The 17,188-nt window shown below is 43.3% G+C and overlaps 1 protein-coding gene across 2 annotated transcripts in view; it reads right to left on the bottom strand.

Moving 5' to 3' along the window:
- EYA3 (EYA transcriptional coactivator and phosphatase 3) overlaps nt 1-17,188 on the bottom strand; it is a 64,280-nt gene that overhangs the window by 15,828 nt on the left and 31,264 nt on the right. The window contains exons 4-9 of one of the 2 annotated variants that reach the window (XM_068417616.1): nt 15,617-15,696; nt 12,905-12,971; nt 11,993-12,135; nt 6,899-7,036; nt 2,234-2,316; nt 601-784 (exon numbers count right to left, since the gene is read on the bottom strand). In XM_068417616.1, the coding sequence (XP_068273717.1) occupies nt 601-784; nt 2,234-2,316; nt 6,899-7,036; nt 11,993-12,135; nt 12,905-12,971; nt 15,617-15,696 (695 nt within the window). The remainder of the gene's footprint in view (nt 1-600; nt 785-2,233; nt 2,317-6,898; nt 7,037-11,992; nt 12,136-12,904; nt 12,972-15,616; nt 15,697-17,188) is intronic. The other variant, XM_068417617.1, reaches the window with a different exon arrangement.

A 17,188-nucleotide genomic window follows, 5' to 3' on the forward strand; every position in this document is an offset into this window, starting at 1 on the left:
CCTGGCTGTGGGAGGGGAAAGAGCTAGCAGGAGCTGTTGAGACTGGATATCATCTACTGCCCTGTAGCCCAAGTGAACACCCAGCCCCGACACATGACAGAATCAACGGTCCCCAGGGATCTGCTGTTGGCAACTCTTCAGGTCACCCCTGGAATTCCCTCTCCTTAAGGCATTCAGAGCATGTGGCAGGTGTCTCCTGAAATCGCAGCAGTATGACTTCCGATACGTAAGTTTGGCTGGCTCACCATAGAATCGTTTTGGTTGGAAAGGACCTTCAAGATCATTGAGTCCAACCGTTAACCCAGCACTGCCAAGGCCACCACTAAACCATGTCCCTCAGCACCACATCTACACGGCTTTTAAATCCCTCCAGGGATGGGGACTCCACCACTGCCCTGGGCAGCCTGTTCCAATGTTTGATAACCATAATACTCCACACACCAGTGACACCAGTCTGACAATGGAAGGCAAATGTCCTGTCCAGACCAGCACGCAAAGGCGCTGCAATTACTTTTTGGATAGAAGTTTTCCCCATATCAGCACACTGTCCTGTTTATCACAGGTATTTTGCAGCCACCCTGTTAAAGATCCAGCCATTACCGGAGGAATGTCTCTGCACCGTCCGCGTAGGCACCATGGCGTTTGGTTTTTCGGTTGGATACGTAGTTGTTGCTAACGCAGTACTCTCCGTGTTGCTCTCTGCTGGTGTTATGACTCCAAAGCCAGAACTTGGGTAACACGTCTGGTACTGACTTTGGCCAAGGATCGTGTACGTAGGATATTCCTGTTAGAGGAAAAGATTAGTTATGATAGGACACTTGTTTCAGAAAACATTCTATACTAAGATGACTTTTATGCTAGAATACGCCGGTCAAAGAGAAATCCCAGCAAGAGCACAGTCTGACTTTATGCTATTTCTTCCTGCATATGTAAGACATCCCAAAAAGGGGTGAGAGATCTGACCTCCCCATGGCCCCGGCACAGGCAGGTTCTGCAGACCGGAGGCCAGCAACCACAGGGCTGCTCCTCTGCCTCCAGTTTCTTCAAAAATTAATTCATTATGAATGATGTGACAGTAACAGGGGAGTATCAAGTGGATGCCACAGCATCAGTCCACTCTGTCTGTGCTCTGGAATTTGTGGTTTTGTCTTGTGTTTTACTTTCTGATACCAGATGTACCGACAGTGACAGAAAGTGGTCTTGGCATTGGCTGAGGGTGCAATAGGTGCCACAAGAGCTACAGGATAAACTGCCTTTACTCATCTTCTGACTTCAGCAAGCAATTGTTTTGCATGCTGTGATGAAAGGTATCCATTTATGAAGATTATTTACTCATTTAGGAGATCACTGAGCACCTGAAGCTGTGCTCGAGGATTTTAATTTCTGCCACCGATAGTAAAGAAACCAGCCAACCCAAATGTCACATCACACTCTTCTGGGACACTGTGCACTCCCGATTCTCTCAAAGACCAACCTGGATTACTGAGCCAGGTATCTTGGCCTGCACTACTGAAAGAAAAGCTTTTTTCCCCCTTACATCTCCAAGCAAGTTTATGTTAATGAAAGAACCTTAAAAAGCAACAGCACAAGCATACAAGGATTTTTGTGCATCCACTGTATTTTCCACACTTCCTATATTCTCTTTCTGCAAAGTTGTGACATTGAAGGGTTCCTTTGTATATCTAAATATTCAGAATGGCAGTTAACTGCTGACAGTGTTATAATACCCACAGCAGGTCACAGTCAGGGGGAAGGGCTCTGTGCTAGCTGCAGGGCTTTTTGACGTTGTTTTATTCTAGCACCATCAGAATGCATCTCCTACTTTACTGGGGTTTGGTTTGTTTTGTTTGTGTACAACCCATTTTCCTTTGCTTGCCGAGGAAGAACAAAGGCATTCAAAAAATATCCACCTATAATCCTCCCTGTAGGTTTGGTTCTCAATATAGTTCTATTGTTTCTTCTCCACCATCTCTCTTGCAGAGATCTCAGTACCCTGTTTAAGATTCAGCCCACGATCTGCAGACAAGGAAACAGCTTTGAACAGACGAAGTGAGTTTGTTGAGAAGGCCAAAGGGAAAAGCATCGTGGTCAAAGAGACAGCAAGAGCTCTGTAACTCTAGTACCCATCGGGCTCCATTTGAAGCAATGCAAATATTTGGCCTTCCTTTGTTAGTTTTGAGTAACGAAGGTGAAGGAGATGCTGCACATAAATATAACAAGGAGGAAGTTTTACCTGTGAGATGCTGGCTACTGCTGACATGGAGATATTGACAACAGTTGAGGATGTAGAGACTGGACTGGCATTGGTAGTTGATGCTGCAAAATTAAGAATTACTGCATTAAATGCTTCTAGAAAAGCACAAGAGACGAGACCAATGCAAGCTGTTAAATAAGTACTTACTAGGCTTATGTGCAAGCATTCGTGCTTCCAGCAGCACTCCGCTTATAAGAGCCAAAAAAGAGTTGGGGTGTATTTTGGAACCAGTTACATTTCAACTGGGCTTACAGGGAAGGAGAGCTAGCAGAGCTTTAAAAACAGTACTTTCAAATGTTTCAGGAACCTTTTTCCTCCATGCCTTCCAAGCAATTGGAGTATAATTAAAATGGTTTCACATGTTTACTAAAAGTTTTGAGAAGACAATGATCAAATTCCAATGTTCAATTAGTAGCAGTTGAAAATTAATCAGAATAAATCAGTAAAATGGATATGAATGTGTTTAAATTGCTTCCGATAAAAAAATTCTCTCTGCATTGGACTCAGCATATTTAGTCTAATTAGATTAAAAAATTCAAGGAAATAGTAAAATTATTTCAAATAGTATAAAAAGGGTGCTTCCTACCAGAGAAAGCGAATGTATCTCCCCATATCCCTGGGAGACTACAACTGTTTTTTGTAGGAGACTTTCTGGAATAATTTGTCAACAGCTTGTAGGACAAATTATTAGAGACATGTAGTTGTTAGTATGAATTTTCAGATGCTCAATAGCCTTCATGTCACTGCATTCAGTTCTTCCAAAACACAGAAGAGGCTGCTAGAGCACCACCTGGGAGCATTAGTCACTTAGCAGATTTTGTGCTTTTACAGCCACAGGTCCACTCCATTAAACATTACTCCACACGTTTTGGGGCCCTCAAGGATTAGTGAAAAAAAATAAGGAAATCAGTATGAACAAAATCAGGATGTACTAAAACAGGTGCCACACAAGAAATATTTTCTTTTGCTAAATATTTTCTTTTTCTTTCTCTGCACACAAATAAAACCAAAAATCACTTTGAGATGCTTATGAAAAGACCTGCAGAAATCCACAGTATCACCTACTTTACCATCACTCTCAGAAAAGCCCTCACTTTCTGCAAATAACACCCATGTGGAATTCACCCCAAGACTGAAGAACTCAAGCTTCTGAAGGCTTCAGTCTTTCTAGCCCAGGGAAACAGACCCCGCCACGAACTCTTAATCAATATATGTTGTGTTATGGCAAGCACAGATACTACCTGGTGAACAGCTCCTGGAAAGAGGAATGGATCCAAAATATGCCTCAAAAAAGATGAAAAACAAAAGAAATGTATCTTAAAAGAGGTGCAGAAATACACAGTATTTACAAGAGGTGAGAAATGTGAAGGGCGGCATCTCTGTGGAAGCAGAAACGAAGGTAAGTCATTAGCCCCTGGGAATCCCCTCGTAGATAGGAACAGCAGTGTTCAAAAACAGATGGGAGAGAATTTGGGAGAAGAACATTTAGAAAAAGGGAAAAAGGCTGCACTGAACAGCAACAACTGTAATGAAGATAGTCAAGTACCTACAGTAGCTATGCAGCTACTAGAAGCACAGCTGAGTAAGGTACCCATCACAGATACTCCTCATAAGCAACTGCTAAAGAACAGGGGTTAGTTTCCAAATAAAACTCCTTCCAACTATACAAGTTACAGAAACGATCAAGGCTGTTATTACCTTAAGAAAGTGTCCCTTCCCAGGGCACTGCGAAGAGCAGCACTGCAGAAAAGATTCTCGCTAAAGCGGAACAAACCTGTCGCGAAGCCGGAGGAGATGAACTATCTAGAAGACAGATCGTTCTACCACCTCTCTGAAAGATTATCACAGAGAGCAAACAAAGCGATTCTCATCTGTAGTGCTCTGAAGAGGCTGCTTCTCCACTGAGCTAGGTAACAGAAGTTAAGAAACCATAGAAAAAAGATTCCAAGTGCTGGGATTCTGGTAAAAACACAGATTCCCTCATATGAACTTCATTGTTTACCTTAACTCTGGTCTGATTCCAAAATTTCTTTTATAATTACCCTTTATATGGTGTTACACATCAGATCTTTACCAACAGCTCCCACTACACAGATTAACCAATTCCTTCTGTGCTGTGGGTCAGTTCCTTTTACCTGTGAATGGGTCAAAAACATGCAAAACCATCCGGCATGGATGTGCCAAAAGGGACCACCTCATGGTCTCCGGTTTAAAAGATGAGCAAACACAAGTATTGCCTTGAAGCTGCTGTGACTCTTTTTCTCTTCTCCTCTCTTTCTCCTCCACTTCCAGACCTTATCCTCAAACCTTATATCCCTACCTCCCCTGCCTTCTTCATGCCATTCAGTTTTGCTTCAGCTGTTTTCAAAGCTGTTTCAACCTGCTTCATGTGCCAGGAAGGGAAATTGCAATTAATGCAGTTTATGTTTCACTTGGCTGCTTTGCTCTCACAGGGAAGGAAGAGGCAAGGCAAGAAGTAGCCATTCCTCCCACGTCACTCCAAGCCGCCTCTGTGACGTACCACCATGGCCATGGCTCAGGTGAGTACAAAAAGCACAATTCTCAGTCACTAAGCACACCCGACCATTTACCAGGGTTCAAATATCCCATTACTTCAGTCCAGCACCTGCAGACTAAACCGTATCCATGCACTGAAATACACCTCCGGTGGGACAGCAGCATCGTACAACTGTGTAGCACCCTACTCTTTTAATTGGAGAGAAAAGAGGTTTTCCAGAGATTACTAACAAAGCAACTTTGTCCACCCTTCCAGCTCCTGCTCTCCACCACCTCCCTTGCACCAGCCCTCAGCGGGCTCCTTGCTAATGTGACAAAAAGGAAACGCAGCAAATCCGAAAAAGGAAGAGTCTCCTGCCAGTTTGCAAAAAGTTTTTCAACAAAACATTTACACAATTCAGGTGACTTTTTGACACTTTCAAAGAGCAGCCTGCAGGGAAACCCCTCAAATCACACATTCTCACAGCAGCACGGATCAAATGGTTTAAAATCCTTCTGCAGAGCGAGGTCTGACGGCGGCTTTGTCACCTCACCGGTCCCCCGGGATTCACGTGCTCGCTCGCTGTGGTACATCAGTGGCAAACCTGCGGGGGGTCACGTTATGTAGGACCATTTCTGACCTTTGGCAATTAGAATTGGTGCTATAAAACACTGTAACTTCATTCTGCCAGTGGGAGTACCTGGAGGAGAGTTACATTTGAAGGAAGGTAGGATCTCCAGTGCTGTATTGCTCACGTTACTAACGTCAAAAGTAAATTAAGCCGGGCCATTTACTGTCACCATGATGCAAGCTGAGCAAGTACCACAACATACTGCATAGCCTTCCTATCAGTGAAAGACATGCTAAAACTTATTGCTAATTTTAAGAGTTATTCCCCTTTACTTGGCACTCATTAGACCACATCTGGATACGGCATTCCATCTGGGGACTCGAGGACTTAGAAACATGTTGATAAAATTCAGTGGGTCTGGCAAAGAGCCACCAAAACAGTCAGGGAGCTGGAGCATGTGTCCTGCGAAGGGCAGCTGGGAGGAGTGGGACTGTCCAACCTGGGGAAGAGATGGCTTTGGGGGACCTGGTACCCACACGGAGGTTATCAAGAAGCCAGAGCCAGGCTCTTTTTGCAGGTGCACAGCAGGAGATGAAGAGAAACAGTCACAACGTGAAAGATGGGATGTTCCAAGTTGACAGAAGAAAAAAGAAGAAAAAAGTTTCACCACGATGACAGTCAGGCACTGGAATTGGTGAAATCTCCATCCTCGGAGGTTCCTGAGACCCAACTGGATAAAGCCCTGAGCAACCTAGTTCTGAATTCAGCATCAACTCTTCTCTGAGCAGGAGGCTGAACTAAAGATCTCCTGAAGTCCCTGAATTATTCTATGAAAATATCACACAAGAAACAGATTAAGAAGTCCTGAAATGTATTTTAAAAACTACAGAGAAAGGGACAAATTTTCACAATTCATCAGCCAAACATAAATGGCAAAAATCCTGCCAAAAAAAAAAAGTATCAATTTGCACACATTTGCCATAAGCAACAATATTCCATTATTCAGCTAACTGGCACGTTCACCCCTAAAAATTGCTTTGGAAGCTGGTGAAATTCAGCACCTGGCTTCTTATATGTGGCACTGCCAGCAGCTGGAATATTTGTAGGCTAGTTCTACACTGAGAAATTAACTTTCTAGCAGATCTACCAACCTGTGTGTGTGTGTGTATGTGTAATACATAAGAGCCATCTACCTCCAGAAGTAATTAAAAAAAAATTTTAAAAAAATCCAGTGTCAGCATATTTCCTGACATCAAGCTAAATACCACCAACAAAGAGTTTGAGCTGCAAGAGCAATCCCAGTAAAGGCATGCGAGAACACAACATTTAGTCTCCTCTCCCCTTCCCATTTGCTCTTCACCCTGTTAAGTCCATCAGCATGGCACCAACAAGCCAGCCTGGTGCATACAGAGGTATGAGGCAAACACAAAACCAAACACATACACACGCACAAAGAGAAGAGGCAAAGCATAAAGAAGCATGCGCAAACCCAGAACGAACGTGCAAGCCTCTCTATTCGTGGTATCTGGACTCAATTAGGTGGAGAGAGATGCAGATAAAAACCATGCCAAGTTACCTTCAATGGAATAAGAATAATGTGCTGGGCTGGGCTGGCTTGTGGTTAACCCTGTAGTGCAGGTAAAAACACTGTGCTGACTTGTAGATGGAGTCTGAATTAAACCACTTTCAGGTTTCATACCTGGCCACAGTGCACCTGAATCAGATAAATTGGACCAGTTACAAACAAATATGCTGGGAGCAAACAGCATGCTGCTACCTCAGATTAAGTTTTTTTGCTTGTCACAAAAGCAAGTAACAAATCACACATGGAAAATGTTTAATTTCTGCAACAGTAAGTGCTGACTGTCAGGCTGTGCATGGATTAGAGCCGCTGACAAAACTGGCTGAAAAAGAGAAAATTAAAAGCACCACCAAGAGCAATTTCCAAAGCTTTCAACTAAAAATCTGTTAGTGTCACAGTAAGATTCACTGCCACGTTGGTATAAAGGAACTGCTAATCCCTCTGATGTTTGGGCTGCGTTGCACAGCACTGCAAACGACCTCAGCTATTACATAGCGAGGCTGAAGCTGGTATCTGTCAAGGTCAAGGTCAACGCTTCTACTTCACTGGGCTTTGGGTTGAATATTTTGAAACAAGCCACAAGTCAGTAATTTTCATAGACTGACAACAGTGAATATAAAGCTCAAAAAAAAATAAAAGGGAAAAAAAATCAAAATCTTTCTTCTAGATTTCCTGCCATTCTGGAAAGCATTTGTAGCAACACTGGGCAAAGCAGAGAGACAGCAAACTGACTGTAATCCATCTGTACAAGGCACACGTAAGCAGTGCGGTGTCAGCTCAGGTGCTGTGTTAAGGTCTAGTCTACTGCACTGATGGGGTGAAAGTAGCATCCAACTGAAGTAGCTCAGCTCAGGCCTCGTTCTTCAGGGCTCTTCAGGCTTTTGTGTAAGTGCTTCCAAAGTCAAAGGCATTTCTCCCCGGCTCTGGTTAGAAAGCAGGAATCAGTTGAGAGGATCTACTTAAAAACAAGCAGGAGTGCGCAAAGCAGAGGGACAAAGGATGGTTGGAGTTAGACACAAAGTTCAGGGCCAGCAGAAAGACCATCCTCCTTCTTAAACCCCCAAAACCAGTACCAAGGCAGCCTTTACCTGCTCTAGCAGGACAAGCCACAGGCTATGAGCTCCAAGTCCCTTACCCAGAAGACACGGGAGACTCTACAGAGCTAGACAAGAGCAGCACCTCCAAGAGCTCGCTGCATGCTGCGGCTTTGTTGGAATTAAATTCTGCAACAGCTCTTTGATTTATTTACATACCTGATCTCGAACTGTCACCTATGAGTCAAATTAAGTCATTCACCTATCTGTACACCCACACCAGGGTTTTGAGTCTTCAACTCTCAAGTTGCGTCTTCATTACTGTTTCAAACCTCGAGAACCGTGATAATTAGCAAACAAAAAGGAAAGATTGATTTGAGAGACTGTAGAGATATTGCAGAAAATCCAGAATAAAACGTATGGGAAACAGACCCTCTAAGGAGAGTGAGAGTAGCTGCATTTGTTTAACCTGGAAAGGGAGTGCCACAATCTTCAAATAGGGGAGTAGTTTTTAGAGGGGACAGTAACCAACGGTTCCTTACAGTGCAAGACAGATGGACAAGGAGCAGACAGCAACGTAATGAGACAGTCACAGGGCACACAGAAGTGCCTAATAACCACAACAACGAAACACAAACCAACTCTGAATGCTGCAGGATAATTGTCACACGAGGAGTGTAACACCAGGTCAGACACACACGTCAGAGGTGTTCGCAGGGTTGGTTGGATGCGAGGGCAGGAGCTGACTCAGGGCATGTGTTAAGGCATCTTTCAGCCCCTGCGTTCCGTGACTCTCTCTGTCATCTCTCAGTATATGCACGTCCCATGCAGAACAATGCACTAAACACCATCAGAAAAGTACTACAGCACAAGGAGAGGTGACAAATTGGTAAACGCATAGGTCATCTCTTCTCTGAAAGCGGCATCCTGACCTGAGTCATCTCAAGACTATGCTTGTGTTTGTCAGCTTGCTTGAATTTCATACCCAAAATACATCTGCTTTCTTCCAGTTAGATAATGCATGACGCCTTCTTTTGGCTTAGAAATAAATACACAGTAGAAAGTTATGCAACCCTCTGGAACAGGCCCTTTGATGCTGTCAAAACCGCTGACCAAGCTGGCCAAGTCCTCACCTGCTCAATGGAGATTTTGTGAGCAGAAACAATTTGTAGAATCTCCTCTGCACTGCGCATGTTCAGTCCTTGACCCTTCCCCTGTCCATCACACCACGCAAGCTCCATCGTCTCAGGATCATCGAGTAGGTACCACTCCAGCATGATTTCCATTACTGGATATATGACTTTTAACATCTTCCTAACACTTAAATTCAGACTAGAAATTCAGTTATTTAATAACAGACCTCAAAATCCATACCAAGACATTTCAGTAACTGACCACATTTCAGAGATGTTTATCAAAGTTCCTATGAAGTCAACAGAAAATGCTGATCTCTTGCCTAGCTCTTCAGAAGAATTTCTACTGTTACATTCAGAGTATAACGCTGAAGCAGCTAAGTACCCCCAAATTCCACAACCTTTGTCTTAAAAAAAAACAAACACCCTCCCTCAATACAGCCACTACCACCAACAAAACATCACACACACACAAAACACTAACAAAACCCCCTACATCCTCCCTCCCCCCCAAAATTTTAGAGATAAGTCTAGAACACCTTTTTAAACACCTTGGCCTAACATTTCAAGGGAGAATTCCAAATATTTATACGTATTTGCCTTTAAAAAAAAAAAAGCGGACACAGTAAAATACCTAAGAACATACAAAGCAGCCTCAGTACACCATCCACAACAAACTAGCAATAAACACCAAATAAATGAAGTAAAGGAAACCACCAGCCACTGTTCAGATACAGCAAAAAACAGTGTAAAAAGGCACGAAACCAAAGTGCAGGCACCCAGGGAAAAGAAATAATGTCCCGGCAACCGTAACATGGGGTCGGGCACGGTTTGTAGGTAGCAGACCATCGTGACAACATCCAACACTACAACCGGACAAAAAGACACGGAGTAGAGTGTTTAGAAAGCAGACAAACTGCATGGGCAACTGAAGACTTGGTTCAGCTTTCCAGGGAAAAGCTCTCCTGGAGGAATGAAGGGAGCTCAGCAAACACAACAGGCAGAGACCTTTGCGTAACACAGGGTCAACTAGGTCCTCACCCAGCAGAAATCCTGAGACCACCGTCAGGACAAGTGGTGGGGAGGGTTGGTTGTTCATAAAAATCCCTGAAATGGCAGTGACACTTGAACCTTACTGGCAGGGACTGAGCTAGAAATGAAAAAGCAGCAAATACCAACAGCCACGGAATGACTCTATTCTCCTGAAGAGCCTTGAGTTGCTAATCAAGCAGCCCAACACTTACCCCCTGCAAAGCTCCTGCTTTATGGTATTCAAGTGATCAGTCAGAACAATGTATCTCAGCATTAATACGGGGCAAATGAGATTTGAGAGATACTGTTTGATCAAACCCTTGCCTGCCAGTTACTACAAAACCATCATTTTCTTCCTGCAGATCCTTAAACCAAAAGAAAACTCCTTTTCATGAATCCCAGGTATATATATATGAAAAAAAAAGAAAGGAAGATATGTAGATTCATTTTACATATTGACTTTTCTCATAAAGATCACAATTTGTGCAATATTACTTTAAATAGAATTAGTAATGTAACTTATGTCTAATAAATCTGAGCCCAGTTGCATTATCTCTTCCACACAGTCTTTCAAAAATACCATGACAAATCAATTGTTTTGTAATTTACATAAAAGCCCTTGCTCTGTCAGCAGCTAACAAAAGCCATAAACATTGCTAGTTTTATTCAAAGCCATCTAGTTCTTCAGCTAAGGAAAAATTCATCCCTTTGCACTTCAAGATATTACGGTTTTAGCATTACAGATACATCTGCAAGAGGCTCATTTAGTCACGCCGCGTGACCACAAGCCCCTGAGACAGACACTTCATGGCTCTCTCACCGCTGCGCAGCTCACTGACACCCATGGTGCTCCCCAGGTTACCTGCACGGAAGGGTGATGCTCGCCCCTCTCATCAGAGCGAGGTGCTAAGGGGCAAAACAGCCTCTGCCACCATACGCTCTGGAGAGCTGGCAACAATATACAATATTTGTGTATGAAACCAAGCAGGGCAATGTCAAAAATGGAAAGAGAAATTAAAATGTTAATTTTTAACAATCAGTTATAATATTTCATACAGGAAGGGAATAGTCAGTGGTGTCATTTTTGTCCCCAGTGCCTGACACTAATATACAGAGTACAAGGAAAGACCAGGCAGCTCCTTTCACTAGCTAACTCACCCAGACATTAGATTTTTTTCTCTCTGCACTTCTCATCCTCAACTCCCTTTATACATCACGGAGAAAGATGGCCATTACCTTCTAAACCAGACCAACACACCTGGGGTGTGTCTCTCCCTCCATGCACTATAAAGGAAGCAGAGGGCGAACAGCTCAAACCCCATCATCAGGCTTTAGCTGCTCAGTTACAACAGGACTCCCCCTTCAAGCACTTGCAAAAACTGGAATGATAGAGGGCTCAAGTATTAGAGCAACTTAAGCAAACTTACTTGCCTAGTAAACCTGGAGACGTTTTAGCATTAAATCTACATTTGGTGGAAGATGAAATAACAAAAAAGTCTTAATCCTGGCCAGCAAAAAGGAAAGGAAACATACGTTCAGCAGAGATGCTGTAGTGTGGGGTCTTGTGTGATTTCACGGACAAGGAAACTGCACAAACACAGCTATACCACAACTGGAGAAAGTTATGATCCCAAACTAAGAACCTACTGGTAAGCTTCATGGGGAGACATCCAAATCAATGGCCAGGAAAACAGCTTTGTAAGAAATAATATTTTATAACATGAAGTCCCATCAGTACTGTAGATACCGATGTACAATTTAAGTTACACGTGTGCTCTCCTACAAACTCTTCTCTCCAACACACCTGGTTAAGCTTAACATTGGCTTTTTAATGAGACATAAGCCAATAACTGCAGGCACTGAGAAGTCTTTGAAAAGTTACTTCTTACCGAAAGGAGGTAGTCCATAGGTTTGGGTGGTCTGGGGGTAGATGGTGTAGGGCTGAGACTGCTGTAGTGCTTGGTACTGAGTCTGACCAGGGTAAGGGCTCATTGTTTCCGATACAGGTACAGAAAGGATATGTGCATATGGCCTTATGAAAAAGAAAGAACAAAAGTAAAAAAGAACGATTTACATTAGGCATCTTTCAGCCTCCAAACCAGAAGACACATAAAAAAATTGCTTTAGAAAGAAGAAACAATACACACTGACACGTGCTCTTAATGTAACACCCGCTCGTGTTTCCCACTACAAAGACTCTCAGTTTTATACACGCTGCCTGTTTCGTGCAGTGACACCAGGGCTTATTCCAGGACTTGGAGGGCAGGGTGAGACGGGAAGAACAAACTCCTCGTTCCAACAGGCACAAGCAATTAGTTTCACTTATCATGCCTCACAACACCAAATCCTAAAGCTAATACAATATAGTAGTATGTGTTAAAACTACTGGAACACACAGAGAGACTACACAAAAGCAAGCATGGGGGATTAAGGCCTCCTGTGCTGCAATGGGAAGAGCTATTAAGGTCCCCAAATGTGGTGAATAAAGAGAAAATCCCATATTCCCCTTACATTCATTTATGTCCAGTTCATTTATTTCTCAAATATTATGGGCATTATTCAATAAGATTATTGTGGTGTTAATTACTTGAAGCGGCTCATTTATCCTTGTGATCATGAATCAACAGCCACTAAAGCCAAAGGGTGACTTCTATCAGCTTCAGTGTCCGCAGCAACAAGTATCTGTTGCCAGCAGATATGAAAGTGTGATTTACAGCATTACAGAGAAGCATAAAGATGCAAAAAGATTACTTCAGAAAGAAGTAAGAGTTACAGAATTCAGTAACAATTGTTTGACTTACTTTGCAGAATACATTTGTGAGGTATAATCATTTGATGACCTTGGGATATAATCAGTGCATGTCATAACTGAAAAAAAATAGTTTGTGTAATTACATAGGAGATTTCAAAACCCAACAAATAATGACAATTAAATATCAGCATGCACAGTACATTTTAACCAAAACACAGGATTTACAAACATTTTTTAGTGCCTTGATTGTCTGTTTCAAAGCAAATTCTCAAAAAATGCACTGTTAAACGGGCACAAAAATGCTTTTCTTGCCAGTTCACAGCAGGTAGATGATTCCATCAATACTATTCTCCCTTTGTAACAGTGCTCTTTCTCTTTACCAGCTGGTACCGTCATCTTTTGCAACTGTCATGATAAAAACTTTGATTTCAGTCCTGCCCAAAACCTTGCATATGCCAAAGGGTCTTCATCTGTGCCAAGCTTAACATTTCCTTCCTGTGACCCAGAGCAGAGACCAAAGCAGATGCTTGTTTTGCCAAGCCTTCCTCCTCACCTTCCCTTTTCTACATACTCTACCCAGAGCGTGGCTCCAGCATCTGTCTTTCCTTTGAAAAGGAGCAGCTCCCAGCTCAACAAACTCAATCCCACACATCAAGTGACAACAGGCGGAGCTGCACTGCACAAGGCTCAGAGTCCAAATTCAGATGACCTCTAAAGAAATTTGGCAGTTACGTTTAACGGGATAGTTCTGGTTTTCTGCTTGAATAAATCCGCAGCGATTGCACTCCAAAACTGGTAAGAAAGAGTCACTCAGGCTGCAACGCAAGGAGGAAATGTTCAAAATCTTCTCACTTCGCACTGACGATGGCTCTAGTAGACCCCACACGTGACAGTTCTTAATTACAGCATTCTGGGTCGGGGTGGAGAAGGGGGTTTGAGTTGGTATGTCTTAACCCCTGGATTCAGATGAGCTGACCTGAAAAATACTCATCTGCCCATCAAACTAGGAAAGCAAGGATGTGCAGGACCCCTGGCACAGAATTTGGTACTGCACAGCCCCTCTGGTACATGCCACCCTCGTAGTGCAGCAAGCTGCAGTGATCTCCAAGCTAGATGACTTTTGTGACTGTAAATCTGCACAGTACGTGGGTTTACCAGGTCGGATCTACAAGCACCATACCCGAATTCTTAGCAAACACAGCTGTGCTGCTGTGGATCCAGCTTATTCATCTGAAGCCAGTTTGGAAGCAGGCAAAGCACCAGCCCTGCCTAGGAGGCAATCCAGGCTCTTGTGTGGATCCAGGGGCCTGGATCCTCCATCACTGACATGACAAGAAACTGCACTTTCCCTCTCCCTCACAGAGTGAGACTCAACTAACAGCCTTCAAAAAGAAAGGTGGTCATGGATGGCAGCACACTTTGCCTTGGGATTTGCTCCAGATGCCAGTGATGCGTTCCAACAAGCCTGGCTTTCCCTATCTGGAACAGTCCTACAACATTATTGCTCTTGTATCATCATGTAGTTAGCTCTCTTATCAGTTACATCCACTAAGGGGAGTGAGTTAGTTTGCACAGGCAACCCTAACTAATATTTGCATTCTGCTACCTAAATAACCTCCTCTTAATGTAATCTGAGAATAAGCAGCTGAGAAATACAAACCATCAGCCACATGCTCTGAACCTTCTGAACGCTCCATGAATCACCTCCCTCTGCTCCTCAGTGTTTGCCTTTACTCATGGTGTGAAGCCCACGTAGCACAAGGATACGACAGGAAACGCAAACTGGGAAGTTTTGGACCTAAAGGCTTTCTACTTGTCAGGTATTCTCACATCCCTCCTCCAAAAATGTCTTTTTTTTTTTAATAGTTTCAATATTTATCTGAATAGTAATATAGTAATGGTATTTCTAGAATTCTTGTTTTTAAAATAGCATATAAAGAATTCGGTAATGGTGTAAAAAAGAAAAAAACCCACAATATTACTTCATGTAACTTCTGGGATTTGTAAATGACTTATCCAGTTAGGCAGCAGATTTTGCTGGCTAAAACTTCTGGTAACTCCTGCAACTGCAACATCACAGCACACTGATTAAAATAGTAAAGACGCAATCAGATAGCAATGGAAAGTTACACATTACATATTTTCAATCAACTTGAGGTGATTTACTCTTATAAATAAGTACGGGCAGTCAAAGGTATTCTACACAGGAATCCTACTTTCATAATAATCTCCAGCCCTCCTTTTCCAGAAGAAAGGATACATTTCACCTCTCACTCACTATGCAATCTTTTTATTTTCTGCCTCAGTTTCCCCTTCATTTATTTCATAAGGAATTTCCTCAGACATTCAATACAGTTCAAAGTCTGAAATTAAGTGTATGGCATATTATTACAAAAGACCCAACCAGCTGTGCAGAGATAATGATTTATAAAAATAACATCTTTTACAACAGGCATTATTATTGATCAATTGAACCCTCAAGAAAAATCATGTGTAAGGCGGGTAAGACATAGCAGTACCCAGCAGCAAGTTGGGGGGCAGTCACACAAAAATATTTGTTAGAAAGAGATATTTCCTTACCATCAGGCATTACTAACACTTTGTAAGCATCACAGCAAATTTTCACTTTACAACTGATACTGTGAGGACAGGCTAAGGATTACAAGGAGGAGACAAAGCTTGTGCTTGATGAAGCAAAGTAATGAGACCAGTGGAAGAAAAGAGGAAAGACAGTGTGAGCAGAACTCCAGAAGATACTTACTCTCACTGGACATGGAAAGGTTTGAACCAAGGCTTGAAGATTCAGGTTTCTGATCACTGACTTCTGCGTTGCTCACATGACTGCCAGGACAAACAAAAGCTAATCATTAGCATTAATGAACTCTTAAATTAACATCCTTGGGCATCCTAACCCCTGGGTTCAACTTTCCTTACCGAGGCAAACTGACTCAATAGAAACTAGCTCTGCACTCTTTGATATTTCACACAGAGATCCCAAGAGAGAGATTTGCAGCTCTAATTAGACATTAAACTGTCATCACCTCCAGCACATCTACTCACCAGCTGGTCTCTCCAGATAAGGCTGTAGCTTCACTGACAGCTCAGCAGACCGAGCAGCCCGGCGCTGCTGCCCGCAGCAGAAAGGACAAACTCCTGCTGCCTGGGCACGGCCTCCTGCTCCCCGGCGTCAGCTCAGGCACCCTCCAGGCTCTCCCTAAGAGTTTAATTTGCTCATCCAGCACAAAAACCCTGCAGTTACTTTTGCCACGATACTGAATAGACTCAGCTCACGGAGGGATCCAGCAAGCACCGCGCTTGGTGCACACTTGAGCCACAAGCAGAACTGCCCCTCTCAGCAGCAATAAGCAGTTATATTGGCTCCTTCACCTTGTAAAACCGCAGCCTGAGAATACCAGAATCACACACAGATGCCTCAAAACTTCCTGAAAAGCTGTGTTGCAGAACCAGCAAAAATAAAACTAAAGCCAACAAGGCAATCATAAAAAGAAAAGGCAGTTTCATTAAGAAATTATCTACACTTCCTACTCTACAACTGGCATGTAACTGAAACCGTACGTGACAAATCCTAAATAATCTAGTAACCTGTGAACATTTCTTAAGTACAGCAGTGATACCCAGTTCAAGGATGCATCAACACTGGTCTTCAGGGACAAACCCAGCAGTGAGGCAACCTCCTGTGGACACGGCAGCCTGTGACAGCAGGGCCACCACTCAGGGTGGCATTTCCTTGGCTCCTGCAGGCTGGGGGGAAGGAGGAGCCAAGGAGTGTGTGATATCAACCAGCAGTGCCCTGGTAGCTCCATCCTGCCCTGGACTGCTCTGTCGGGCCGTGACAGGTCCCTGTTGTCAGCTCCTTGCTCCAGGGTGGGTTGGGGATAATCCCCTGGGGCAGGAGGTGCAGCTTTCCTGGGACAGGGTAAGGAGAGAGTTGGCTAGTGAGTGCCAGGGGTTTGGTTATAAGGCAAGTTTCCTTCCTTTGGCTGTGTCAGGGTTTAAAGCTGGGCTGGCTGTTAAACAGATGGCAGATGCTCTCTATTAACCCCTTCCTCCCCCCAGAAGGGGAAGGGAAAGAGAAAAGGGAGAGAGACAAGTTGGAAAGTTAGAAGTTTTAATAACCAATAACAATGAAAAGAGTATAATAATAATGGAAATAGTTAAATATATACAAATACATATAAAACCAAGACCGAGCTCCCCCAATAACGAACACGTCACCACTGACACTGCAGCACAGACTCTGGAAAGTCCCAGACTGGGAACTGGGTTCAGGGATGCACGGATTGGGATCGAGGGCAGGAGAAAAATGGACAGA

This window comes from Nyctibius grandis, chromosome 24 (genome assembly GCF_013368605.1).
Source record: "Nyctibius grandis isolate bNycGra1 chromosome 24, bNycGra1.pri, whole genome shotgun sequence".
NCBI classification, from domain to species: Eukaryota; Metazoa; Chordata; class Aves; order Nyctibiiformes; family Nyctibiidae; genus Nyctibius; species Nyctibius grandis.